This window comes from Bacillus rossius, chromosome 6 (assembly GCF_032445375.1).
Source record: "Bacillus rossius redtenbacheri isolate Brsri chromosome 6, Brsri_v3, whole genome shotgun sequence".
Lineage (NCBI taxonomy): Eukaryota > Metazoa > Arthropoda > Insecta > Phasmatodea > Bacillidae > Bacillus > Bacillus rossius.
The window spans coordinates 76,722,465-76,749,965 of NC_086334.1; the positions used below are offsets into that span (position 1 = coordinate 76,722,465).

The 27,501-nt window shown below is 35.8% G+C and overlaps 1 protein-coding gene across 4 annotated transcripts in view; it reads left to right on the plus strand.

The window, feature by feature from the left end:
• The window catches only part of LOC134533318 (ubiquitin-like protein 3), a 167,822-nt gene that overhangs the window by 14,270 nt on the left and 126,051 nt on the right, over positions 1–27,501 (plus strand). For 2 of the 4 annotated variants that reach the window (XM_063370810.1, XM_063370809.1), the window contains exon 2: positions 15,911–15,952. The exons of the other annotated variants lie outside the window; for them this stretch is intronic. In XM_063370810.1, coding sequence (XP_063226880.1) covers positions 15,911–15,952 — 42 coding nt within the window. The remainder of the gene's footprint in view (positions 1–15,910; positions 15,953–27,501) is intronic. 4 annotated transcript variants of the gene reach the window in all.

Consider the following 27,501-nt stretch of genomic DNA (forward strand, 5'->3'; position numbering starts at 1 on the left):
GTAGTGGGACATCCAAGTGGGACAATTTTTCGTGCGTGCAGCCAGCGTTCATTGATTTATTAGATGTCACGTCAAAAAAAAATTTAATAATTTACCAGGAAATATAAACCTTTAAATCACATCAATCTCAAAACTATCATTTATAAAAGATCTTGGCATAGTTTTAGATTCTGAATCATACCTTCTTCAGCATGTGGAATATTCAATTTCTAGTTCCTGAAGAACATTAGCCCTAATTAAGTACTTCACTAATTCTGACTCAATTCTCTCACCTCGCCTTATTTGGCCTTAATTAGATCTAAATTAGAATACTGTTCATGAATATGGGATAACATAACACATCCGGTGGTGATAAAATAGAAGACATACAAAACGAAATTATGAAACTAATAACTCAAAAGAATTTCCCTCAACCCACTTTTATGTCGTGCTGCTTACTGTGTTAATATTTTACACTGTCATTGTGCTTGCCTGTCTGTATGTTTTGCCCTTTGTTCTTAAGGTGTTTCTTAAATATTTACTGAGTATTGATATTATTGTAAATTAATAAATACATGTTACATAAAAATTACATTGACAGATAAATATCAACCCATTCTTGAGTAAACTGAAGACCTTCCCACGAAGAAGCATCTGTTTTACTTTTCATGGCCTTACACAAATTATCTTCACAAATGATGCTTCTTTAAAATTTATAGCCTCATATTAAGGTAATTTTTATTTTTTACTAGCAGCATTGGTAGACTGATTGTTATTACAGCACAATTAACAAATCATGACCGAATGCTCCAAGCAAAAATATTCATCACAATTTTAACACAAAAAACTCAAGCTGGATTCAATAATATTTTCTGGGAATTTCACATTTTAAGATTGCACAACGTACTGACGAATGAAAATGAACACAAAGTTTGTCAACTTTTAATAATAGCTAGTTGCAGATTCTATGTTTAAATTTTCCAAATAAATTATTATATATATTGGACATTGTACTGAAATAATATTTGTAGGGTACTACATTGAAAAATTTTTCAAATACTATCAATTGATTGCGAGTTTTTGGGATTTCGACATGCCAAAGAACTGATGTTTTGAGGATATATTTTGTTTTGTTATTTTACAAACTTGCTTTTGGAGTAAGTAATTTAAATTCAATGAACAATTAAATGGGGCGTAGTTATTTTATAATTTAATGACATATATACGAAAGTTACCTTACTTTGATAAAAGACATTGAGTTACTCCAACTTTGTTAGATTCACCCATATACATTTAGGAAATAGGCCTTTCTGTTTTACTTTCAAATGATATATGTGTATTTGTACTGCAGCAGCAAGTGTTCACAAAAAAAGTACTCAATTTATGGAATTTTAGTGTTATGTGCAAGCTATGTTAACATAGAAGTATAATTAATACAATTAATTTTATTTACTTAATTAAATTACAATTTCCTTGTTAGCCAAGCATAAACGACTTATCCAACTAATCGTACTAATTGTGTTGTTAAGAATATTGATATAGATTTCTTTAGAGGTAAGGGAGCGTTCAAGTATTACGTAATGCAATTTTTTGATATTTTTGACCCCCTTCCCCCCCATGTAACGCGCAGTAACGTTTTTCTGTACCCCCTCTCCCCCCTAGTAAAACGTTACGTAACCCCAAGTGACCATTTTTACCTAAAAGTCACAATTATGTGGCGTAACGTACCGGAATAAGTCACTATTATTACCTTTGTTATTGTTTTAATCACTTTAATGTTATTTATTAACATTTGAAATGTCTTTTTTTAAAAGCAAGAGCTTTCTAATGTTTTTTTGTCCTAATGAATTTTTACTACTCAATCATACATTTAGCAATCATACATTTAATTACGTCATTTTCCTGACTTGGCCCTGTCCTTACACACTTTTTGCTTTATCCGCCATTGTTCTTCTCATGCATTCTCCTATTTTAGCGTTTTACTAATAAAGCTATTAAAATCAAATAACAAATTTTATTTCTAATAATTATTTTTACTTTAGGCAATGCAATTACAAACATAAAACTAACTGAAATAAAATATATTTGTCAAAATATAATCGTATTTAAGAATACAATCAAACGAAAACGAAAAAAATTTAAAATAAAATTAGCCATTATTAAAATAAGTAGATTGTAAAAAAAAACAATCCAATTGGAGTTTTACTGCTCCTCTGTCCATGGGTTTACCAGCCACTCAGATTCTTTCATTACTGGCATCCGGAGAGCAGACGAAGAGGGTTCCGGAATTGTTAACCCGCTTGCATCAACTTCGTCTTCGTCGAGCCAATCGGCATCCTCAGACGATGTTTCACAGCGACGCACAATGCAGAGAAGCTCATTTGCCCTTCTTGCAGCAAGTCGCTGTGGCCGTACTCAACTTTCACGAAAGTCTTGGGCAGTCTTGCCATGCATGTAACGATTGTGCATTTGCACTCTCTTGTGGGATGTAAAATAAACCCCACAGGTTGAACATACTCGGTTCTTTAGGTAGGATTGTACTGATGGGCAAAAGAAATCGTAAGGCATCTGATAAACCCTTCTAGAGGCGACAGGGCAGGCAGGGTTCATACACGTCCTGGAAAATCTGGAATTTCAAAAAACTGTTTCCAGTACTGGAAATGTCCTGGAATTCGCAAATAATTGTAAATTGTCCTGGAAATTTTATCGGTATCCTTGAAATTTTATTTAGCACACTTTGTGTTACAGTAAAACACTTGATTAAATAACTTAAGTTTCCTTTAACTGAAGTAAATTCTCCGTCCGTGCAGCATGTATTGTAAATAAACATTAATTCATAGATAACATGTTGTGAAGTAGATGTTCATCTATAAACTAAAAAGGCGTAATACATGAAGTTGCACTTTAAAGCTGTTTTTTTTTTTTTTTTTTTCATTTCGGTGTTTTCACCAATGTGATTTTTTTTGTGGATTCCCAAAGTTAAATGATCAAAATTAATATGAACATCTTATATTAATACAGAGATACTAGTAAAAACATTTTTAAAGCCATTAAAATGAGGAAATTATTATTTACTTATAGTCAGATCTCTACATAATTCTAACTTTTATATTAATTTGTCAGTAATACTCTTAGCAAAAAATTCACAGTTTCCTTTTTGTCATAAATCATAAAAATATATTTACAGCTGCAAAGCTTTCAAGTTGATATTTTCCTTTTTCTTTCCCATGGATCCGAAGGTATTAAAAAAAGTGTTTATATACGCCGCATTCTCCATGTAACAAAAAAAAATGGCTGTGATGACTGGCGTAAAATGGCTTACACCGGCGGACTTTTATTTATGTAATTAAAATGAATCAAATTGAGGTTTAAGTTGTTTATATTTAAGTGGAACTTTGTATCTTTGCCTTTATGAGATGTTTTACAAACGTAAATATGTTGATAAGCCGTTGCTTAATTAACCGCAAAAATGTTTAAATGGTTTTTACTGGTAGTGTTTCTATGCAGCATTAATATTTTCACCACATTTTCTTGGCGTGAGTTTATTAAATATGAGTGCCTCTGCTAGAAAGTGTAGTTTCAGGATAGAATGGTTGCCAGACCCCAAATATAAACAGTGGTTAGAAGAGAATAAAACAGATCGAAATGTGGTTTTCTGTAAACTATGTAAAAAGAATGTTGATATTGCAAATATGGGTGCATCAGCATTACAGAGTCATATGAAATTAGGAAAACATGTAAAAATGATTGAAGTATTATATACAACTAAGTCAGTAGGGGATTATTTAAAAATTCCCAATACATCCACAGAAGAAACAAACATCTAGAGAGGAAAGTACATAGTAGAAAGAGGTCACACATGTTCGAAACTGTCCAAGAACTGAAGAAGAAGAAGCTGCAGATTGAGAAATCAATTGATTCAATGAATAAAGAAGTTGATTCAATGGCATTACTTGCTGAGAAAAGAAATGATTTCACTCTTCTTTCAAAGTCCAACGCATACAGGAAAAAATCATGTGAATCGGCAGCCGAAGTCGCAAAGTTAAGTGTCTAAAAACTGTTAAAAAAAGGTAATAATTGTTTTGTTGTAGTTTAGAATCCTGGAAAAATATTGAAAAACAGCATTTTTTAATTATTAGTGTTTATCTTTGAATTAAGTGCTTGCCATTTTATCGATTACAACATAGTATCAAATAACAATTGTTATGTTTGAAAATCTGTGAAATGTCCTGAAATTGTCCTTGGAATTTTTTTTTCAATTTGTGTATGAACCCTGGCAGGGTGGCGGCAGGAAAGTTTCTGGAAAGACAGATTTTAATGCACTCCTCAAGCGGGAACAGCAGGATTCATCCGCGCATTTAATAAATTGCAAGAAATATTGCGATTCACGGACGTGAGCGCTATACCACGCCATATTAGGTTCTGCTGGATCCTGCAAGCTATCTTCAGGGTTTCTATATTCCGCCGAAACATTGTAGTTGTCAATTTTCATACAGTCGGTCGAGTGCTTGGAGCATATAAACGAAAAGGGTTGCCATCTTGGGAGAACAAAATACGAACAATTCAATCGGGAATCCCCCGTAAAAAATAAACGAAAAGGGTTGCCAACTTGGGAGATTTTAATTCACTAGTTTTTTTATTAACCCTTCAGACCAATCGTCTTTCGTACCACAACATTACTGTTGTGATGAGGGAAAATCTCACACATAGAAAACAGTGTTTTTGAATATCAATACCTATATAATTTCTAATATGGCGATTGGGGTCTACGTTGACAACCGAAGTATAACGAAGCCATCCGAATTGCGGTATTTTTTGTTTTAACTACTTTACTGGAGTGACGAGAAAAACTATCACAGCTGTTGATATATATATATATATATATATATATATATATATATATATATATATATATATATATATTGCTTTACGTTTGGAGTTAAAAAACATTCACTAATCCTGTAAAGCAAGCAGAAGCAATTTTGTGAAGGTAAAAAAAAATTTTAAGTTATCATGCCATTTGAAATTTTGAGGGGGAAAAAAAGTTTTAAAAAATGTGTGAAAGAATCTGTCTCTACGCGATCGTTCTGAAAGGTAAAAAAAAAGAGAAAAAAAAATAAAAAAGTGACGTAACGCGTAGGTCAAACCCCCCCTCCCTCCCCTGTAACGCATCGTAACGTTTTACAAGACCCCCCCTCCCCCCCAAATTCGTTACGTAATACTTGAACGCTCCCTAAGTACTTGATATTTTTATTCGTATGATATTTATTATAACCTCTGAACCACTCTGCGTAGCTTTCTTTTGTCTTTTCAAGGCACGCTCACCCAACGACCAGAGGCTGGTATAATTGATACACTGCAGCGCCATCAATAAATCTTTTAGGTTAATGTAGATGTTCAGACGAACTCCAATAATTTGAGGAGACACTTGCTTAAATGTGGATATTTGCAAACCTAGCAGCAGGGATAAGCCACACAAGGTGGACAGAAACTGTTAGCACCAGTCGCACACAAACAGACAGTCGCTTATCAGTCCAGTGAAAAGGGTAGGGCAGTTGCTAGGTAGAGAAGGGGGGGGGGGGGGGGAATGGCTGTTTGGCTGTTGGCCATTTCATTAAAATGGAATAATTTTTTATTGCAGTACGTAAACAAAATGTTTAAAGTTTCAAAGTTTCACAGACCAACATAAATAAGAGAAATACTTTATAAATATGGAATTGTGTTTTGTGTTCATACATAGTTCAGGGAAATAGGTGATGTTCCAGGCATAGTGCATATGAAAAAGAGCCAGTTGCTTTAAAACTTCTTAATAGTATCTGAAATAAATAATCTGGAAGGCCAGGGAATCAAACTACCTGTTGAATATTGATATTGTATGCCTAGGAAAAAGCACAGGAATGGTTAGGCTCTATGGAGATATCGAAAAGACTGTAATCATATGGTCCTTGATATACCAAGTTGCCCATTACCATGAACTGAACTTTTTTTCTCACATTTTTGTCCCGGAAACTATTTAGTTTAAAAAACTAGATTTGGGTATTGCATATAGTCCTTTGGCATTGGATGAGTCTGGTCAGAAGTTAATAACATTGGCAACACACAAAGGTTTGTTCAGGAGTAGAAGGCTAGAGTTTGGGTTGTCTTCAACACCGACTATACGGCAGCGAATTATGGATCGTATACATGTTGTTATCTTGATATTGTCAGTACCAGCAAAACAAAGAAGAAAGATTTAACTAATGAACTATGTTGCGGTGGGAGGGGGGGGTGGATTTTTCATAAACAGGAAAATATACATGTGCATGAAAAATTAGGCCATTATTCTACAATATCTAAATTTTAAAGTTTAACTAATAACTTTTAGACATTTATTTCACAATGACTTTAAAAGACAGTAATTTACAAGGAATATCACAAGATTACAAGTAGGCTAAGTTTTGATGGGTTTCAAGTAGTCTGTTTTTCTTTGAAAATTAATGATTATTAAAAACTGGGATTATAGGTATGCAATTGCATATTTTACCCAAAATCTTGTGATGCATATTTTCACTATATTTGCAATATTTGTGGGTAGGATATTTAATGATTGATAATGAACAATACATTGTAGCTGGCCATATCGATTAGCCGCACTTAGCAGCCGCCCGTCTATTGTTTTGGTAGGATAATATTACTCGAGGAATACAATCCTCTGGGGTTTGTTTTCATTATGTAGTTCAACTGTTCACAGTTTGGAACCTAACAGTACACCACTATCACTAGGCAATTAAATTACACATGTTATTGCTGATGCGCTCTCATTGCATTTGTGTAGTGTTTTATTTGTTTGTGCAAAGTTGAAAGTGTACTATGCCACCCGGAAAAAAAATTTTTTTTCCTGAATAGCCGACTATCCTAAAATATTTACATACGACAGGAATGTTTTATATTGTCGAGTTTGCAAGATGAATATTCTGTGTGCAAAATATTTTCAAATTGACCAAGCATGACAAGTCAAGTCTTCATGTCGCAGGATTACAAAAGAAAGGCCTAAAACAACAACTTAGCGGCAAGGAGTAGTAATTCTACTTAAGAAGGCAAAAATAAACCTATTTAATATGGATTTATGTGAGGCATTGCTGAAAGTTATATTCCTATTCATAAACGTACAAATTTTACATTCAAAAATTTTCTACGAAAATATTGCTTGTATCAAAATATACCAGACAAATCAAGTTTGCGTAAACATTACATACCAACAAAATACTTACATGTTGTGGAAGAAATATGCAATGAACTCCAGGATAGCATTATTTGGATTTCAGCTGATGAAACTACCAACAGTAATGGCTGCTACATTGCAGACATTAAGACTAGAGCCTTCTGCTTCCAGTCTGGTGGCCTGCAAACAACTTGAAAAGACAAATCATTCAACAGTCGCCAGATTTGTGAATGAGGATATTAAAAATATGTTTCCTGAAGCTTCTGCAGATGAAAGAGTGTTAATATTTCTCTCAGATGCTGCGCCCTATATGATCAAGGCAGTCAAAGCCCTTCAAGTATTTTATCCCAATTTTATTCATGTGACGTGCTTCGTTCATGGAGTACATGGCTCGCTGAAGAAGTACGATCCACATTTGGAAATGTAAACAAACTGAATTCGTCAACAAAAAAGGTGTTGTTTAAGGCACCTGCTCGCATTATGGCTTATAAAGAAAAACTGCCAAATATCCCTTTACCTCCTGAACCAGTGGCAACTCGATACGGTACATGGATCAAAGCTGTACTGTTTTACAATGAACATCATGAGGACATCAAAAGTGTACTAAATGACTTTGATAGTGCAGATACTATGGCAATTTGTCAGTCTAAGGAAGCATTTAACGATTCTGATATTAAAAAACACATAGCAGTGATTAGCACACACATTTCCCATATACCTGCAAGTATTAAAAAGCTTGAAACTCAAGGTTTGACGTTGACTGAATCAATTCAGTTAATGACTAAAATCCATCAAATGAACCCACATTGCCAGATGTGTTCCAGAGTAAACTTAAAGAAAAGTTTGAAAACATTTTGAGCAAAAACCCAGGCTTTGACTGTGTCAAATTGATAGTTTTATTAATGGGATGGGTGAACTTTTGCCAGAAACAATAATTGCTAACATAGCACCCAAATACAAATACTGCCCAGTTGCCTCAGTGGATGTGGAATGGTCTTTTTCCACTTGTAAAAACATTTGAGTGATTGTAGGCACAATTAGTAACAAATATTTGGAACAGTACCTGATTGTACAAGAATACAAAATGTTAAATAATTGTTAATTTACTGTTGATATCTTACTAATTATGTGATTTTGAAGTAAAAAAAACTAAAGACTAATATATTTTTATTATTTAATGTTGCACATTTTGACACTTTTCATACATATTTCAAGTTTTTTTTCATGCATTTTTGCATGCATATTTAAAGCTTTTTATGTTGCATATAGTCTGGTCTATAATGATCACAATATACAAGTATTTTCAAGTTAAATCAATAAAATCTTGGTAAACTTATATATATTTTTTTTGTGTTTTAATGCAGCCACATTGTATTAAATTTTAAAAGGTTAGCCAAATCTTTGCCAAAGCAAAACATTCATAACAAAAATTAATAATGATTTTGTAACAGTTCATGAATTCAACTATTAGATAAGACACTTTTATGAAACACACTTTGGTCATATTTTTTAGTACCTTTTTGTCCTTCACAATGTTTTAAATTAACCACTAACATAGTCAGAAAACTAAACTTACATGTATTTCTGTTTTCTCGCATAAAATACAACCCATAAAGAATGCATTCTGCGGAATACCTAACTATACATCCCTACTAATACAATAAATACGAAAGTGTGTTTCTCAACACAACTTTTTGCATATAGATAGTTTATGGGCGAGAGAGTGACATAGACTACATATAATTATAAAATTCCATCCCTAAAGGAGTGAAATTGAGTTTTATAATAGAAAAACATAACAGGTAGGTCATAGACACACAAACAAAGAGTTTGTGTCATTTCTCTATGTCCACCACATGGTCATATAGCCAGTTCTGGCAACTCATCCTTCTCCTTGGCGAAACCCATTTACTTAGTGAAGCTCACCGCTGCTAGTGAACTAAAGGCACTAATCACAGTTCAGTTTACAACTTAATCAATGGATGGGGTTGCCTTCAATTTGAAACGCGCTATCATTTGGGGCATCTTTCGCATCTTGCCTTGGGGTTTCCTGCCTTTCCACAAAATGAAGCTGAAGATTGGTGTCCTGTTTTTGCTGATGCGTAGTCTCAATACTCCGACATTGTGCAATCAATGGGACTATAAAATCATAATTCCTCATTTTTCAAGTGTGTGTCCTACATACTTGAAACTCTGTAGTGATGTTCCTAATATTATGACGTGTTTAGCCCAGCAATGCCTGGTACTTCAGCTAGTAGTTTATATTTGTGCTGTAAAAATAAAAATATGTTTATGGACATTCAGGAGAAGAAAGTCAACAGGTGAATCTATGCCACTCAGTGGTCCTCTTACTGTGAAGTTGTGTATTGGTAGGGAACCATGCTCCAGAGGAGACACTGGTTCTCGACCAAAACATCGTCGAGTGTCACCGTTTCTCATGACCTCGTAGACAAGATGTAGGCAGTGCTGTTCCAAGATAAACATTGCATGTGCTCCTACAAAATAATTTGCCATTTTTCATTAACCGATAGTGTGGTAGCATGTGCAGTTATTAGTTTCATTGTTTTAGTATTTGGTGTGTACGTTCAAGGGAAGGTGTGGAAGAAGCAGAGTTTGATTAGAAAATAACTGAACCGTATTTTGAATCGCAAAGCCAAATTTAAAACCGAAGGAGAAATTACGAATTTGATGCTTGCACAGTTGCTGTTCTTTTTTATTGAATAACATTGCTGCAAGCACAAATATTTGAGATAAAATTACATCAACTCCATTGCACTCAGCAAAAACTACTAAGAGTTATGCATAGGTAACAAAAAAGTTAGTTTTAAATTATAGTTATGCTTTGATTAACCTTTATTTCTGTACCTCATGCGGGAGGTACAGACGAATGTAACTCCACCCGTGCCCATGCCTCCAGAGTAATCAATAAGGCATGCTGACCTCACACCACAGGTTCCTGCTCTGAGTCACAGTGACTGAAGCTAGTTCAAAGGAAGCAAACTTGTACTTCTATCACACAGAACAACTATTTGTGGTACCAATTTAATACGTTTATTTTGTCTTTGTAGCTTTTTATTATTCTTCACTATTTTGCTTGGTATAGCTTGTATTACCTTCAGGTTTACTCTTTGCTTATCAAGAATTTGCTGTTACACCAATAGGAATTCTCGTTTCTTTTGAGCATAAATTCAGAAATGAAGATTTTAATTTATTATGTGTAGTATTTTCGACAGTGAACCTTTACAATAGTTTCTTTTGGATTATAGAACATGTTATTTATTGCTGTTAAGGTACGTGAAAATTAAGTCATTTGTGTTTTGTATGGCAGTCGGATAATTCATGTTAGTAAGTAACGAAGGTTGTGTGTGATTGGTCGGTCGATATATATGGTCATCATTAGGTGACTAACTTCTGTTTTCAAGGAGGAGTTTGCGATTAGCCTTCAGAGAGGAAGTTCATCATCATTATTTAATCAACAGCTAGAAATTCTATTTTAATGTTTAGTCAGAACAAGAGTTAAGAAGCTGTGCATTTTTAAAAATTGATATTGTTGCTTCAAGATATTTATGGAAGAGGAATAATAATGAATTGGAAGAAGATTTATATAACCGGTACTTGGAGGTATCGAACTGGAGTTAGCGATTAAAGAAGCAGAAGCGTATATGATGATGAAGAAGAACTAACATTGCTACATCGTTATGCTATGAAAATTGATATTAGAAAAATAGCTCTAGTACAAGCAAATTGACTGAAAAGTAACATGAGTAAATGGTCACGAGAAAGTAGAACTACTCACTGGAAGCAGCTGGACAGCATTGCTGAGCGTCTAGACCGAGGACCCAGTCCGGGTTCCTGGCAGCTGACACCAGTCCCTGGGCTAACTACGTGTCTGCAAGCTCCCTGTCCGAGACATTGAGCCATATTGCACATAGCTCTCTGGCATTAAGTATTCTACTCCCTTAAACCCTTGTGACATGTCGAACAGGTTGCATCACTGAATAACGCATTCAGTAGACATATAATATTTGCATTAGAGGTGTGTTTAGGTGGATATGAATATTGAGTTGATGTCTCTTTAATAATAACTTTTATCTTGTTCTTTATCCTAACCTTTTGTTTTAAGAAAATGCATAAATTTTAACCGTGTATTGAAAATTTGTTAAAGGGCCAGTGTATGTATTAATTTTCAAACAATTCCATTCAAAATAAACCAACCACCACATGCTCAATCAGCAATTACAACAGAAAGGGAATGCAGTAGTTTTGTAGATTATTTCTAAAGAAAACATTGGAAATCTTAGCTAATCTGTTTATCTAGCACATGCTCATAACTCTGTTGTCACAACTACCACTTGCAAAAATCTTGACTAGTATGTTAAGAATTTGCTACTCGAGTGATGTAGCATTCAATACTTGGGGTAGAAATTATGTGTTTAGAAACAAAAACATTAAATAAGTTGATAATTTGGATTACTTCAGAGATTCACCCTTGCTGGATTTTATTATGAAATTCAGAAAATGTGATTATGTCTTACGCCTAAGGAAGAAAGAAAAAAATTTATGTATATACAGGGTTCGTACGCCTCCTTAAAATCCTTAAAAAGCCCTTAATATTTCATTCATGGAATAAGGGCCCTTAAAAGTCCTTAAATTTTACCAAGAGTCCTTAAGAACTCCTTAAAAAACATCGTGTGAACGTAATGACTACTGGTATTTTCGTTTCTTTTCCGGACTTTTCTAGACTTATGTTTGTTCTATGTCTGAGAAATGCTATATTTAAATTTGAATTATGGTCTTTGTAGTTTATTCAATTAGTGGGTTTAAATGATGCTACATTTTCCAATATCTAAATGGAACAGTATTGTTATATTTTATTGTTGTGACACGATCACACGTGATTTTTAAAATTACTCTGGACTTCCTACATGGGTATTTTCTACCAAGGTATACGACTTAGTTAAGCTTGCTAGGCCCGTTTATGTAGGTTACCTAGAAATTGGTCACGGAACTCATTTTTCCTATGCCATGTAGGAAATGACTAATTTCGAGCCACATAGCCAAATTTTGTTTATAAAAACGTATTTAATATTTTTCATACTTTGCATCTCACATTTAAATTTAAAATGCTTGTTTCACCATTTTACTTTTAACTGTTAAATTAGCGGTTATTAGGTATCAAATTATATTTTAGGATTATAAATATTTTTTTGGACAATATACTTAACTATAAGATGGTGAATCACTCAACCAAAAAATTTATTTTTGAGCATATACATATCATATTAATGTTATTTTCTTGTGTAATTTTGAGATTTTACACATAGTTTTCTACCCCTCAGTATTGGTGAAGGCAAAGTCAGCTGATGAGTTGAGTGAAGCAGCAGAGCTAACAAGATCAATCACACTGTGCTGCAAGTCTAATAGTTTAAGAAAAACTGCAAAAGATAAAAAATTGTCAGTTGAATCTCTGGTGCAACAAATAGAAGAGAAAGTGAAAGAATTGAAAAACTAATACCTTTGTCAAATATCTAGGCAACATAAGATATTTGTGGGGGGAAAAAAGTTTTATTTTTCGCATATTATTTTCCTTGCTTTCTATCAGAAAAATTTGTGCAATTTGTGTTGAAAATGAACATCATAATGAGATTTTAGTTACTATTTCATTTAAATGTGAAGATAAGGTCAATCAATGTACCTATTCGTGTTCCCAAAATTGTAATTCGTAATATCACATGTATGGTATGTACTAGAGACTTAAAAAATAATGCCTTATTTTACTTCAATATTTGTAGGTATTCATGTATATCTTAAATCCTTAAAATCCTTAAAGGGGTCCTTAAAAACTCCTTAATTTTTGATTGCCCAAGAGGGTACGAACCCTGATATAGCTTAAGCTTTACTTCTTTGAGACACTTAATACAATAAAGTAATAGAACTGAAATTTTCGATTTTCAGATTTGCTGAATTTGAATTTAATCAAAGTTAGTTTATTTTTTATTTATATTTATTTTTTACTCTCTGCGGGTGTATAGAGATTGTCGTTAACAACAAATGTTTACCCTTATGAAAATTATTTTAAAATATTCACATAAATGCTTATATTCTAGGCTTTATAAAATAATACTAAATAATTTAAATATTTGATACAGTAGAAATATTACAAAACAGGTGGACATGTAACTGTAATTTTTTTTTTTTTTTTAAACTTTGTGTTATTTTAATTGAGCTTTAGGTGTTAGCTAACAGCTTGATGCTAACTACTGACCGGCACCACCGTGTGTGGGGAGGGGGCGGGGGTACACAATGTAGATCATCAGATTCAACCCATGACCTACATTGAAAAAACATTTAGTTAAACTGTCCCATACATGTTTGTACCCAGCGAGAAAGGGAAAAGTACCTACCACATAAGGGAAATTAATTATTACTATAACATAAAATTTTGAGAAAAATTAATAAATGTAAAGATTTTTTATATTAATGTGTGTCATAGTTTATTTACATTACAATTTAGAGAAAGAGAGTATAGATAATTTGCGGTATTATAAAAAAAAATAGATTATTTAGAATTGTATTTTGTGAAATATACATCACCAGGAACATTGAGAGAGAGAGAGAGAGAGAGAAAGAAAGAAAGCTTTTGTTATCATATTCACGTTAACAGAGTTACTCTTACTGATGAAAAGAACGCAAAATCGATAGCTATGTACATCTGTTAGTGTTATTTCAAACATTTAGAGTGTAACTTAATGGAAATTTTTTATATTATGTTTGATCATAACATGCATATTATTCTATTGGAAGCATGCGAGCACAGTGCTTACCTGCTAAGCATGCACTAATAGTATTTGACATGATTAAATCTATAAACCAATTACTCCTGGCTAGACTGTTTAAAACCAGTGGTAATTCCAGTAGTAGTGAAAGAAGAACCTATTTATCAGTTACATACATAAACTGAAAAAACAAATGGCTAAACATTCACTGTAAAAAAAAGTCTCCTTTTCTAAAGTATACAATGAAAAAATATATATAATTTTACACAAAATGTATGCGGCAGCAGATTCTCCACCAATGTTAGTGTAATTTTACACCAAAACATGTAGGTGTAAAATTACAATTGCATTGGTTTGGTAAAGATGCAATATATGTTGATGTTCTTACTTTGTGTTGTATAAATTTACAAATGCATGCATCTGTAAATTTACTCAACTGTTAATTTTACTGCAAAATTTACTGAATATACACTATCAATGAACGTGTTAATTTGTTCTTCTTCCAATAATATATTAGTTTTTGTAGCTTATAGCTGTTATTGAACAATGTTAACCGTATAGGAATTTTAAATTTTATCACTTTTTAATGATCAGATAATACATACTATAATCAGAGTGACCTAGCGGAGGATCAAACACACAACCTTCTGATTATTGGTCGAGCATCTGAACCTCACGACCATCATGCACAATAGCAATCTTGAAGAAATGGGAATACAACATTCGTAACATAATGTAAATTAAATTGGTTTTTGTCAGTATGAATAGATAACTAAATTGTATTTTTGCAGTTCTCTGGTTATTGTAACTTTACTCTGACAAATTTTATGCACTTTAACAATGATAGTGTATTTACAACTACTGTGTACTGACAAGAAAATAGGACATTGATGAATTTTAACACTTGTTGTATGTGTAATTTCACATTTACATCCAAATATGTTATTTATAAATAACTTACTGAAATAATTTATTTAATTTAGAGTATTTTTACAGAAAACTGTAGCTTAGTTTGTAATCCATAAACAGTGTTGAATTACACCAATTTTTAAAAAATTAAATTACAAAAAATGTTTGGTTACTAAATGTTTTTATATGTAATTTTAAAAACTATTTCTACAGTGTTGGTGTAATAATTCCAAGAGAATAATTTATTTATACAGTAACTGTGTATTTTTACCCAGAGTACAGTTATTAGAATATCAACCTACATATGGTGTAAAATTACACATGTAATTTTGGACAATAAATGTTGCGTGATAGGCACACAGGGTTATAAGTGAGTAGATTTACACTTAAAGGGCATACCTTTTGTGTAAAACTACACACACCCCATTGGTGTATTATGATTACAGCATAATGTGTAATTTTCCTTTTTGTTAATCAAATTTTACTTGGACATTGTGAGTGTAAAACTTTCAAAAGAATTTTTAATTTCCACAGCAATTGTGTATTTTTACACAAATTCTGAGTGTTTGGAATATCAACCTATATTTGGTGTAAATAGTAATTTTTCACAAGGAACCGCTGAGGATAGATAGGTGTCCTTGCGAATTCTTTTTTTGTACATTTAAAAGAATTTGTGTCACAGCCATACTCATTCACATGAAAAAATATATATCTTGTTTTATTTTTTAGTATGATTATAGTTCATGAAATTTATAAATAAAAATAAATCAATGAACAATAGTTATAACATTTTTTGATAAACTTCATGTTTCGGAATCTCTGTTTTTAAATAAAAGTAGTTATGTAGTTAAATCAAATGTTTTGGAAGCTAATTGTGGATGATGTGTTCCTCTACTTGGGAGGATAGTGTCTGTGCTGTGAGGGGTGGGTGTTGACACTAGGCACGACCAGCAGTAGTGACTGCAGGGTGGTTCCTCCTCATCTCTGGCTAACTGAGCGATGTAGTATCCTGTCACTAATGTTCTGTGCTCCTGATGTGTTGTAGGTACGTGGTGCTGTCGGCCAGCGAGTGAAGCAAGCAAACAAGGTTGGTGGCGATCCTTCACTACAGTATTAGTGTTGCCCTTTCTATGTACTTCACCAACCCTGCACACATCATTATTTAAAACAGCAGCCTTACTTGTTATCACTTCAACTTTGCTATGTTATACATAGGATATCACGCCTCACAGGAATTTGATCACAGTTCTGTTTTTTCAAGTATTCTCTACAGCACTTAACTAAAGCGGTGACCATGTAAAAACATACAACACTCTACTGTTGTAAGTAAGGATCATTTCGTTCACGAACCAACAATTTTTTTTAGTGCCAATGTCTGTTTTAAAAGTACTTTTTATATCAAGAGCTGGCCCCATCCACCATCTTGTATACTTTGTTTTCACCAATTTCTGATTTATGTGAACACGCATTTCAGAAATTAGACTGCGTAAGTTAATTTGTATGTGTTATCAATCTGTAGAACCCCAGATAAAACTTCTCGGAAGTATATGGTAATGACTCAATTAGGCAAGTTAACATTTTAATTATGAATATTTGCCTAGCTTTTTACAAATAGTAGACAGCGTGTAGCATATATTTAGTATCTAAGTTTTCGGAGGAACACAAAATGCAAAGCTTACAGTGAAACATCCTTAGAAACTGTTTTGGATAAAAAATAATGAAGTGAAAATGCAATAATCCACCATGATGATTGAAGCCAAACCTTTAAATATTTTACATTATTTCATGGGTTTTTTACACAGCATTTTACTACCATGAAATAAGACCACAGTGATTGACCACCCTGAAGAAACAGAAGCGAATGAGTAGTGAGAATAATAGCTCAGTGTTAAGCGGCTCTCACTGAAGCAAAACGAGCGGTGACATAACTAGTCACAGGTATTACAGAAGAGTATGTTAGTAGCATGTAGATTCTCTTAACGAGTAAGTGGTGATGGGGTCAATGAACGACCACCATCTGACGTCACGGTGGCCATCTTGATGTCAAATTTCTTCAAATTTCCTCAATTTTTTTTTTTTTTTTTAATTTTTATATTTTGGGGGGGAAAATTCCCTAATTGCTGGCAAATTTCCCATTATACTTCCCGAAAATTGCAATTTATAGAAATAGCTTAAGTTCCCCATTTACAATCCTTCAATAAGCCTCTAGAGGATATCTTGACCTTGACTCAGTGACTATCTTAAATTAAGTTACCATTGAACTTTTTCATTATGCAGACATCACGCCCACCATCTTGAATTGTTATGTCAAGGTGGCCATAATGGATAATTGTAACTTAAGACTTTTCACCTTGACCTTGCAGCCATTTTGGTTCCCACCATCTTAAATACCACAACATGTCCGCAGTCGTGTTTCGTTTGCTGGAGGCCGCCATCATAGATGACAAGAAAGCCGCCATATCTCTCTCTCTCTCTCTCTCTCTCTCTCTCTCTCTCTCACACACACACACACACACACACACACACACACACCTACCAATGTTGTTATTTATTTTTTTTTTTTTTTTATTATTTGATTTGTTACATGCCACACCAACAGCACAAGGCTCCAACGGTGGGCACAACATGTAAGACATGTAAAAAAAACAAATACAGTAACAGAACAAAAATAAGAACAAAACAATAAATTATAAGAACAACAAATAGTAGGACAAAAACAAAGACAAGACAACATAACATACAAATATCCATATGAGTGCTTAACTTCTGAAAAGTACTTAAAATAACAAAAATGTTTCATGAGAGTAATAAATGTATAAGTACAGAACATACAATATTATGTGGATAAATACAGTTGGTATCCTTAGATTAATACATCTGGTATTAAATAATTTAGGTAATAACATTATAGCATAAAGATTTTTCTCTCTGGTAGGTTGTAAGTGATTAACATACATATTAAAATTGTTAACAAGTCTATATATAATATCATTTGTATTTAAAAGTGTGCACAAAAAAGGTGGGTTACGGCTATTAAAAGAAGGAATTTTAATGCCAGTAACATCAAATATATGAGGACATATAAGATTACCATAATAACATTGGAAGACAAAAATGGCATCTAAGATCTTTCTTCTAGTTGATAATGAACCAAGGAGGGAATTTAAATCTATGTTATTGATGGTATTTAATTTTTTGTTAATATAGTCAGATACTTTAGATTGAATCCTGTCAAGCTTTTCAATATCAGTGTTATTGATGCTATTCCATATAATAGAACCATATTCAAGTTTTGATCTTATTAGAGCTGTATAGAGGGAGAGAATAGAGTCAATATTGGAGGTGTTAAAGGTGATAAATTTAATTAGACCAAGTATTTTGTTAGATACCGAGATAATGTTTTCAATGTGAAGATGAAAAAATAGTTTTTGATCCAGTAAAATTCCTAGGTCTTTGACATGTTGAGATTTTTTAATAGGTGAGTTATCAAGTTTGTATTCATATTGCAATGGGTAGGTTTTTCTAGAGAAGGTAATGATAGCAGTTTTTTCCATGTTTAGATTGACCAAATTATTTGTGCACCAATTTGCAATTTCTGTAATATCACATTGTAGTAGATAGCTGTCATGATATGAAGAGATTTTTCTATATATCTTTAAGTCATCGGCAAAAAGAGTGCCAACTGAGTTCTGTAATCCAGATGTTATATCATCAATGTAGATATTGAAAAGTAAAGGAGATAGTGTGCCACCTTGCGGGACGCCAGAAGGAGTTGGGTGGAGATCTGAACTTATATTCTGTACTGAAACATAAAAGTTCCTGTTATTTAAATAGCTTGTTAACCATGATAAATATTTATCACTTAGCCCAATTTTGGAACATTTGCTTAGTAGTATTTGATGATTAACAGTGTCGAAAGCTTTAGCTAAATCAAAGTAACAAACATCTACTTGACCACGTGTGATGACTTCTGAATAAATAGGATTAAGAAAGGAGACTAAGTTTGTCATGGTTGTTTTACCTGTTCTGAACCCATGCTGTGAATCAGACAATCTATTATTTACGTTAAACGCTAAGTGTTAAAATATTATTTTGTCAAAAATTTTGGCAAATCCATTTAACAGGGATATAGGCCTATAATTTGAAACAATAGAAGTTTTGCCCTTTTTGTGTACAGGAATAACCTTGGCAATTTTCCATTTATCAGGGTAGATGCTATTTAGAATACTGAAATTATATATATGCTGTAAGAGAGGAGCAAGGATTAAGGAGCAACCTTTGATGATAAAATTTGGTATGTTATCAGGTCTTGTGGACAATGTAGATTTTAAGGTTTTTATACTCCATAGGACTAAACTAATCGAGATATTAGACATTGGAATATTGTATGAACAACAAGGAGATATGTTTTGGTTATTTGTGTTATTTGTAGTAACATAGACACTTGAAAAATATTCAGCAAAGGAATTTGCAATTAAATAATTATTATCCGTAATTGAGTTATTAATTTTAATTGAGGGATGCTGACTATAACCCTTTCTCATTATTTTAACATAATTCCAAAAATTTTTAGGGTTTTGCTTAATTTTATTGTTAATATTACAAAGCCAGTTTGTTTTATCCCTACACATAAGTGATTTAGTTTCCTTACGGTAATCTGAGAATAATAAATAGTAAAAAGGATTCAGATTTCGTTTATATAATTTATGATAGTGCGATTTCTTCTTAAGAGATTTTATTAGTTGGTTGGAATACCATAGGGGATATTTTTTAGCCTTTTTAATAGTAGGTACAAATAAATCTATAAGATCATTCATTGTACACGTTAAGTAGTCAACCATGGTATTTATATTTTTAGAATTGTATAAAATTGACCAGTCATGGTCCCTAAGAGCAATAAAAAGGCCGAGATAGTCACCAATCTTATAGTTTTTATATGAAGACGATGTATTATCGTTTATTGACATATCAAATTGGAAGTTTATCTCTAATGCAGGATGAAAGCTATCTTCTTTAACTAGTGGTTCCAGAGCTTTGCTAACCAGACATGATTCAATATTAGTGAGACATAGGTCCAAGAGTTGGGCCGAAGGTTGAGTTTGATTAAGCTGAATTAAACCTCTTGCTGATACAAAGTTGATTAATGATCTGGCTTTCGACTTAATATTTGAATGAACTATATTTTGGGTATGTAATTGAGGCCAGTCAATGCCTGGAACATTAAAATCACCAATTATTAATAAAGAGACATCAGAATTCACAAACTTATCTTCAAGGGCTTCAAAGTATGAAGTTTAAGCTGAAGGAGTTGTTTGAGGGGGAATATAGATATTCCCAATGATTAAAGGTTTATCATGTGTTTTTATATTTATCCAGACAGCTTCTATTCCTGGATAGTCATATTCATGCGTAGATGTTACATTTTTGAATTTATGTTTATTAACAGCAGTCAGGACACCACCACCTCTACTCTTCAAAGTTAATACAGGATCCCTATCAGATCTGTAAATAAGGTAATTATTGTTGAAATAATGAGAATTCAGACTATTATCGGTGAACCAAGTTTCAGTTAGACATACTAAATCATTATCACTACGCGAGATGTTTTCAAAAAATTCAATTGCTTTGGTTCTCAAGCCTCTTACATTCTGATAAAATAAAATAAACTCCTCATTTTTAAGTTTCACACTGAACTAGTGAGAAGCCCCTCCAGGCGCTAAGGCAGAAGTAGGAGCAGATGTAGGCTTAGAAATAGCAGTAGAATTAGTTGCGATGTTGCAGGTAGAGGTGTTTAGTTCCTCGGTAGTGGATGAGTTGCTCAAGATTTGTTATGGGTGTAATTTACCATAGAAGGGGCTTATTAGGCAGCCGCTGGGCCAAAACACAATGTTATTAATTCGACTGAAGTCCTCTTCTAAAACCTGAACATGGAAGGAGGCATATGAATTGAATTTAGTTTTCATCTTCGTTACTTTAATATGATCTAAGTTCAGTTCACTTGAAATGTATTCTACAATTTCTTGTTCATTTACACTTGGGTCGAAACGAGTCACAAAAAGAGCTTTCATTCTTTTGGGTGCTAGTTTGGGTAACATTTTAAGTGTGGAAATGTTACGAATCCCAATTTTCATAGGAGTTTTCTTCATTTCCGTTGAACGTTTAATGTCACTGGTATCTCTTGTGTTGGACTTGCGCCTGTGTTCCACTAACGTGAATGGTGTACTGTCGGCACGTTCTTTGTCATCGTGTCTCATGACGCATCGGGATTCCTGCTGACTAGTAAGTAGGTCACGCGGCTGGCTGCGGTTTACCGTGTCCCGTTGAGAAATTACACGTTCCGCTGTCTTGTGAGTGGAAGAATTCTTAATTACTTGACTATAAGTTGCATTATGGTCTTTACCTGATGATAAATGTTCCTTTATTTGTATCATTTCTTGCTTAATTTTGACAGTTTCTTCTCTGGAATCAAGGAGTAGCGTTTTTAACACGAGGTTCTCACTTTTTAGTTCATCAACTTTGACACTTAGAGAATTCACTAGATTATATAGAGCTTCCATATTTATTTGATCTGACTTTAATGGTTCGATACGCAGCTCGTACATAGGTTTATCACATGATCCCGTCGCATTAGTAGGAGTTTTTTTCGTGGGTGATCGAAACATACTCGGATGAGTTAGATCGTGATTAGAAGTACACGCATCATTTAGGGTTGAGGGGAACCCCAAGAAGTCAGACTGATTAAGTAGCGAATTATTAATACTGATTTTGTCACAAAACAACAGATATACACGGAGCGGGATCGCACACACACGACCGTCCGCTTTGAACACACGGCGGCTACTTATGACCCTTATTGACATATAAAATTTATTTATTTATACAAAATACATTGGAAGTGCAGTGATTTGAACCATGACAACTTGGACCCATGGGTCCCTCGGTTTTTACACACCGCACACCTCGCTGGGCTGCACCTCTGGCGCAACTCTCGCCGAAGCACCCCTCGTGGACCTCCGTCGCAGGACTCCGCCGCCGCCGTCGCACTTCCCTTCGACGAGGATCCACTCGATGCTTCGCTCGGGAATCTCGCCGCACCCGCGGCACTCTCGCCACCCAACAATCGCTGAGAAACTCTCTCGCCGAGGAACTCCTCGCCCAGGAACTCCGCCGCACCCGCGGCACTATCGCCCGGATCAACTCCACTCCCAACTGGTACTGAGGGCGGCATCTTCGGCTTATATAGGTCCAGGTGCCACTTCTAGAATTCACGAGCATGGCTGGGGCCAGTCGCGTCATTCCGCGCCGATACGATGCCAGAATTATCGAGATGCTTCTGTAGCTAGCGGGATTCCCCATGTGTCAGATAACGCCGCAAAGGCAGAGCGTCGCTAGGGGAATAGCGGTACGGAGGGGGGAAGCGGCGACCCAGGCGCGCGCGGCATGTCTCACTTTGCGGCGGCCACTTGACATCAGTGGCCGTGCGGGGCCGCCAGCCAGCTCCGAACCTGCACACGCCGCGGCCCTGTTCATGTTCATAACATTGCCCCCTCCTTAAACCTGTTCGTCCCGAACAGGTAACACTATGCTGTTGTGAGCCGTGCGGCGAAGCCATCCTACGCAGCAGGCAGGTGTACTGAATATGGCCCACTTCCTTACAGATGTAACATCATGGCCGTCCGACTTCGGGTCCATAGGCCAGCTTTGCGGTGACTATGGGTCTCGCTCTTCCGCATCTGCTTCTGTGGCTCTTCCCTTACCATCAGGCAACCCCGCTGAACATGTTCCCATTCCGGGCACCTCCCTTGAGAATGCCCTTGTCGGTACGCAGAAACAGATAACTGTAAGCGACTTCCCGTTCCTTTAACCGGTGAGTTACCACCCTCCTTAATCCCGCTGTCACATCGATGTCCTTCCTCCTTCGGTTTCTTCACACGATTCGGGCAGTCATGTTGGACATGCCCTCTTTCTCGACAAGCGTAACATCGTGGGCGACCTCTTCTTCGTCGGACCGGTAGATTCTTCTCTTGTTCGATCGTTGTCTCACAGCGTTGTACTTCTCCCTTGGGCTTTCTACCATGATTCGGACACTCGCGCCGGATGTGACCTAGTTCTTTGCAGACGAAGCACCTCTGTCTTCCCCTTGTTTTCTCAAACTGCGATCCACTCAACAGCTTTCTCGGTGTTCCAAGTATAATCTCTTCGTTAGTATAGCGGCTATTTGCTTGGTGGTAAGGTTCTATCACGGCCTGTCTCGCTCTGATGCTCATGTTTCTTGAGGCAATGCAGGCACCTTAGATTTCCAGGGCGCCAACAAGAGCATCGCGAATGTTTTTGTGGCGGGCTAACCAAATAGATTGCTGAACCTCCGCATCTCTGATTCCGTCTATAAAAGCACTAGTGGCTAGCTGCTGGCAGAACTCTGTTGGTGCTTCTGGGTAGGCGAGGTGCACGAGTCGCTCGATGTCGGCTTCGAACTCTTGGAGGATTTCTGAAGATCTCTGTTGACGTATCTTCAGGGCTGTTCTATACACCTCGCCCATGTGTCGGTCGCCATACCTCAACTCAAGGGCTTCTACTAATACCCCATATTCTTTCTGGTCTGTAACTGGTATGGTCTGCAGCAGCTCTAGTGGAGATCCTCGCAGGGCCAAGACGAGTGCCGTAGCCTTTTCTTCATCGTCCCAGCCATTCACTTCAGCAGCGGCCTCGAACTGTCGCCTGCAGACAGCCCACGGCGATTGGCCATCAAATGTGGGTGGCTTGAATTTGGGGAGACTAGTTGCACCTTCCACCTTCACATCTCCAGAATAAGTACTCCATTTTGTAGCCGATGCAGTTTCCTTGAGCATCAGACACCACTCTTCAGTTACCGCTGATTCTCGCTGTTCAGTGGCCTGATAGATTTGAGCTGTTGCGCCATTCGCTGTTCTGTGGTGTGCTCGAGTTGGGCCAGCTGTTGCGCTACTAGTTCTTCATGTTCTGCTACATGTTGCTCCAAACACTGTACTTTGCCTCCCAACTGGTTGCTGGTTTCATTGATATTCTTTTTCATTTCTTCTTGTGCAGCAACTATTTAGTTTCGCATCTCTTCTTGGTTTTTCTTGATGTCCTCTATCTCTGTCTTCATAGCATTCTTCATCTCCTCTTGGCAGTTATCAATTGTACTCTTCATTTTCTCCTGGCCCATCTTCATTTCATTCTTAATTTCTTCCTGGCAGCTCTTCATTTCATTATTCATTTCTTCCTGGCAGCTCTTCATTTCATTATTCATTTCTTCCTGGCTACTCTTCATCTAATGTAGCCTATTCTACATTTTCTTCTGATAACTCTTCATTTCATTCTTCATTTCTTCCTTCTTGCTCTTCATTTCATTCTTCATCTCTTCTTGACCATTATCAATTTTACGATTCACTTCATCCAGCTGACTCTTCATTTCGGCCAACAAGGCCATGACATTCTTAAGCTCGTCGGAGGCCATCTTTCTTGTTCACATACACTACAAGCCTAACACCTTATGTCTTATGACGACACTGTAATTTCCCCCATGAGCTATCCTAAACCCCCACTAAACACTAACACTAATTTTAAACTACTACAGATCCTAACACTATTTTTAATACAAAAAATCTAAATTCAAATTTAATTTTTTTAATCACTATTAACTATTTGCAAATTATTTAATTAGGGCTATCCCACTTCTGACACCAAATTGTTACGATTATTAAAAAACAATCGTCGTGGGAAAATTTCTGTGTCCGTAAATGGATATCCCAATTAAAGATTTTACTACACAGTTGTATTGATTGCCAATATTTACATCACTAACAAATAATCTTCTAAAATGCCTAATAATCAATTACACTTAATTATGTTTATTCCCCAGTCACTCGGTTTTTACACACCGCACACCTCGCAGGGCCGCACCTCTGGCGCAACTCTCGCCGCAGCACCCCTCGTGGATCTCGGTCGCGGGACTCCGCCGCCGTCGCACTTCCCTTCGACGAGGATCCACTCGACGCTTCGCTCGGGACTCTCGCCACCCAACAATCGCTGAGAAACTCGCTCGCCGAGGAACTCCTCGCCCAGGAACTCCGCCGCACCCGCGGCACTATCGCCCGGATCAACTCCACTCCCAACTGCTACTGAGGGCGGCGTCCTTGGGCTTATATAGGTCCAGGTGCTACTTCTAGAATTCACGAGCGCGACTGGGGCCAGTCGCGTCATTCCGTGCCGACCCGACGCCAGAATTATCGAGACGCTTTGGTAGCTCGCGAAATTCCCCAGCTGCAAGGTGTCACATAACGCCGCAAAGGCAGAGCGTCGCTAGGGTAGCGGAGGGAAGGAGGGGGGAAGCGGCGGCCACGTGACATCAGTGGCTGTGTGGGGCCGCTAGCCAGCTCCGAACCTGCACACGCCGCAGCCCCGCTCACGTTCGTAACATTATTAACATGTTTATTTTTGTTTAAGATACATTTCTTTTAAAATACATATATGATGTTAATGTTTAAAATTACAATTAGTATTTCTTACAAGAACTTCAAAATGATTTTAAATTTTCAGGAAATAGTGTGTGGCATTGTTTTGCTTACTTATCTCAAATTGGGGTGTGACATGGGGTCAAACTATTTAGTTCCAAATATGATATAGTTTTTAGCTGAATGCTACTAAATCACATGATAATGTTGTAGCCAAGTAAATACCTTTTCTTAGTAGAATTTTTCAGGTATCACTACTCGATTCTTACATCTAGCCAGCAAGCACCATCTAATTATTTATTCCCTCGTTTATTTTGAACAAAGGGAAAACCAAAAAGTTTACTAATGGCAGAGTCTAAGAAGAGGAAAAATGAAGATCCAGAAAAGTGAGCCTTATTTTTTTCAGAAAGATTGTGATGTGAAAAGGGAACCAGAAGAAAATAAATCTTGTCACGTCATACATTTGACAAAAATAAAGTGAAAAAAGAAGAGGAGAGAGGCCAGTGATCCACAACAGAAGTTTAGATCACAAAAAAGATTAGCAGCAACAGAATGTGATTCCCTAATTTAAAAGTTTGGATCTTATCAATGACCACAAACTCTTCGGAAAGCAGTGAAGAAGGCTGTTTCAGCACTGCCATTAAGTCCATGGAAATGTATAGCAGTATTTCAAGGGCTAGCTAGAAGTTAATTAAACCCTTAAGTATGCAAGAAAATGTTCCAAAACACCAAACAAGTACCAGTGAGTTGGAGTAAAGATCTTTAGTGACAGATTTTTACACTTCTGATGAGATAAGTTAACAAGCTCTTTGTAAAAGAGATGTAACATAAAAAAATAACTTGTGTTACTGGAAAAAGAGAATTAGTTCCCATACGCCACATGCTAATGAAAATTGTTGAAGCATGTGCTGAAAACTAACTGAATAATACTAAGAAATGAAGATGTCTCACACCAGTTTTTCATTCTCTGACCACACGTCATTCCAGCTAATGTGACTCCACATAATGTTTGCGTATGCAGATATTATTTGAATTTTTCATTTATCGTTGAAGCACTTGCTTCACAAATGGATGCTTTTCCATCTAATACTAAAACCGTGTTGTGTTCTGTGTGTGGTAACATTGAAAACCGCATGCTCAATAACATGCAAGGGCCTCCTTCTCATAGATTCCTAATCGTCGCTCCGACTCCGACAGGGACCGGCTCGCGAAGGCAATAGGCCTAAGTTTGCCCTCCTCCAGGTGGCCTAAGACAGCGCCTAACGCAATGGATGACGTGTCGACCTGCAGCACGAAACGCCTATCGAAGTCAGGCAGGATGAGAATAGGCGGAGAGGTGATACAGGACTTCAAATCCTGAAAGGCCTTTTCCTGATCCGCCCCCCAAATGAAAGGCACATTTTCCCTACGAAGCAAATTCAAGGGCGCACTCAACAAGGCAAAATCACAAATGAATCTAGCGAAGTACCCTAACATACCAAGAAATTGTTGTACGCCCTTCAAATTCACAGGTCTCGGGAAATTGGCAATGGGAGCAATCTTCTCCGGATCCATAAGTAGGCTACCCTGCGAGATAACAAAGCCCAAGAATTTAACAAAAGTTTTGCCCAAACAAATTTTGTCAGGATTAACGGTCAAATTAGCAGTTCTCAAACGAGTGAAAACTTCAGACAAATGACTTAAATGTTCCTCAAAATAATTACTATACACAATAATATCGTCGACATAATTAAAGACGTAGTCGAATTTGAGATCATTCAGAACGTGGTCAACAGGGATGCCAACTTCTGAGTAGTCTCATCAGTAGTCACCCCTCCTCGCCAATGGATCATTGACCACACTTTGTAAGAGAGGGGTCCGGAGACCCACCCCCGGAAAAATTTGAATTTCAAGGTGTAAACTGCTATTTACGCAGTTTTTGTATCTGAATATTAAATATACTACCAGTTGGAAATTTGCTATTGTTTTATAATATTTCAGGTTAAAAATTATACACATTGGTAGCCTTGAGGGAAAGAGAGAAAACAATGAACACCTTAAGTGCTATCTGCCCTCTAAAACTCACAAATGACCAAAATTGTTTTTTTGTATACATACAACGCACATGCAAACACAATGAGAGACCAAATAAATCAGAACACTTAAAACATGGTACATTACA